General features: G+C 33.0%; 1 protein-coding gene across 1 annotated transcript in view; it reads left to right on the top strand.

Annotated features, from left to right (window-relative positions):
* The first annotated feature begins 829 nt into the window (after nt 1–829).
* Nucleotides 830–1,111, top strand: part of LOC100572473 (zinc finger MYM-type protein 1-like) — a 3,380-nt gene continuing 3,098 nt past the window's right edge. Inside the window, exon 1 of the mRNA XM_008183318.1 lies at nt 830–901. Within this exon, the coding sequence (XP_008181540.1) occupies nt 830–901 (72 nt within the window). The remainder of the gene's footprint in view (nt 902–1,111) is intronic.

The following is a 1,111-nucleotide window of genomic DNA, read 5'->3' as shown; positions in this document are numbered from 1 at the left end:
GGTTTTTGACAAGTTTCTTATACGATGATGACTGGAATCCAAATGAAGAAATAATTAGGGATGGGCCGATACTAAAACCGATACTCGATATCGACCGATATTGGTGGTATCGGGTTTATCGGTATCGGTTTTTTTTTTAAACCGATATTTGAACCGATACCAAAAAAAAAAAAAAACCAAATCTATCAGCATAATAGCATTGATTATAAATTGTAATAGTTAAATGTAAAATGATAATATTATTTCGGTTGATAGTATCGGTGATATTTTAATATCGGTTCATTGTTTATGCTGAAAAATGTTGGTTTTCAAATATATCGGGTATCGGTTCTTTATCGGTTGCATACAGTGGCACCGAACTATATTTTAAAAGGGGGGGGGGGGCAAGTAAAAAGTTTTACGGACCACCACTAGAGCCCAACTTAGGGGGGGGCTAGGGGGGCTGCAGCCCCGGGCCCCAGTATTATTTGGGGCCCCGGGTCCCTGTTGATATTTAATTATTAAAGTGGCATTTTGAAATACTTGTATGATATTACTAGTTACGTAGTTTCGTTAGTCACGTATCGTAATGGAATTTATGATTATTCTCTAATAGTCTAATCGATAAAATAAGCTATTAAGTGATAAGATAAAGTTGGTCAAAAGCACTTTATATCGTTATGATTACAATTTATTTTAACATGGGTACATTTTGATGGTCAGTTTCACATTATTAGTACAATCGGTACACTAGTATTCCGTCGACTGTCGTGATATTAAATTAGTTTTTAGTCGAGTTCGTGAGTTTTGTTCGTTACTAGTGTGTGCCAAAAAGTATTGAAATTTAAAAATGTCTGATAAAAAAAGGATTTATCTCAGTGGTTATGCAAAACGAAAATTAAAGAAGGAGTCCGAAGATGCAGTAAGCCAGTTACCTAAATTAACTAATTTTTTTGAAACCATCAACAGTGCAAACGGAGTAGAAACTAGAGATAATAAAAATAATAAAAATGATTTAGTTCTAAATAATAGTTATATTCATGTTGAAAACATGATAATGATAGTAATAGTGTATGCCTATACATAGTGACTTCAAATCTGATAGTTTAAATTTTTCTGAAATATGTTGACA

This window comes from Acyrthosiphon pisum, chromosome A1 (assembly GCF_005508785.2).
Source record: "Acyrthosiphon pisum isolate AL4f chromosome A1, pea_aphid_22Mar2018_4r6ur, whole genome shotgun sequence".
NCBI classification, from domain to species: Eukaryota; Metazoa; Arthropoda; class Insecta; order Hemiptera; family Aphididae; genus Acyrthosiphon; species Acyrthosiphon pisum.
This window is presented reverse-complemented; position numbering and strand designations above follow the sequence as displayed.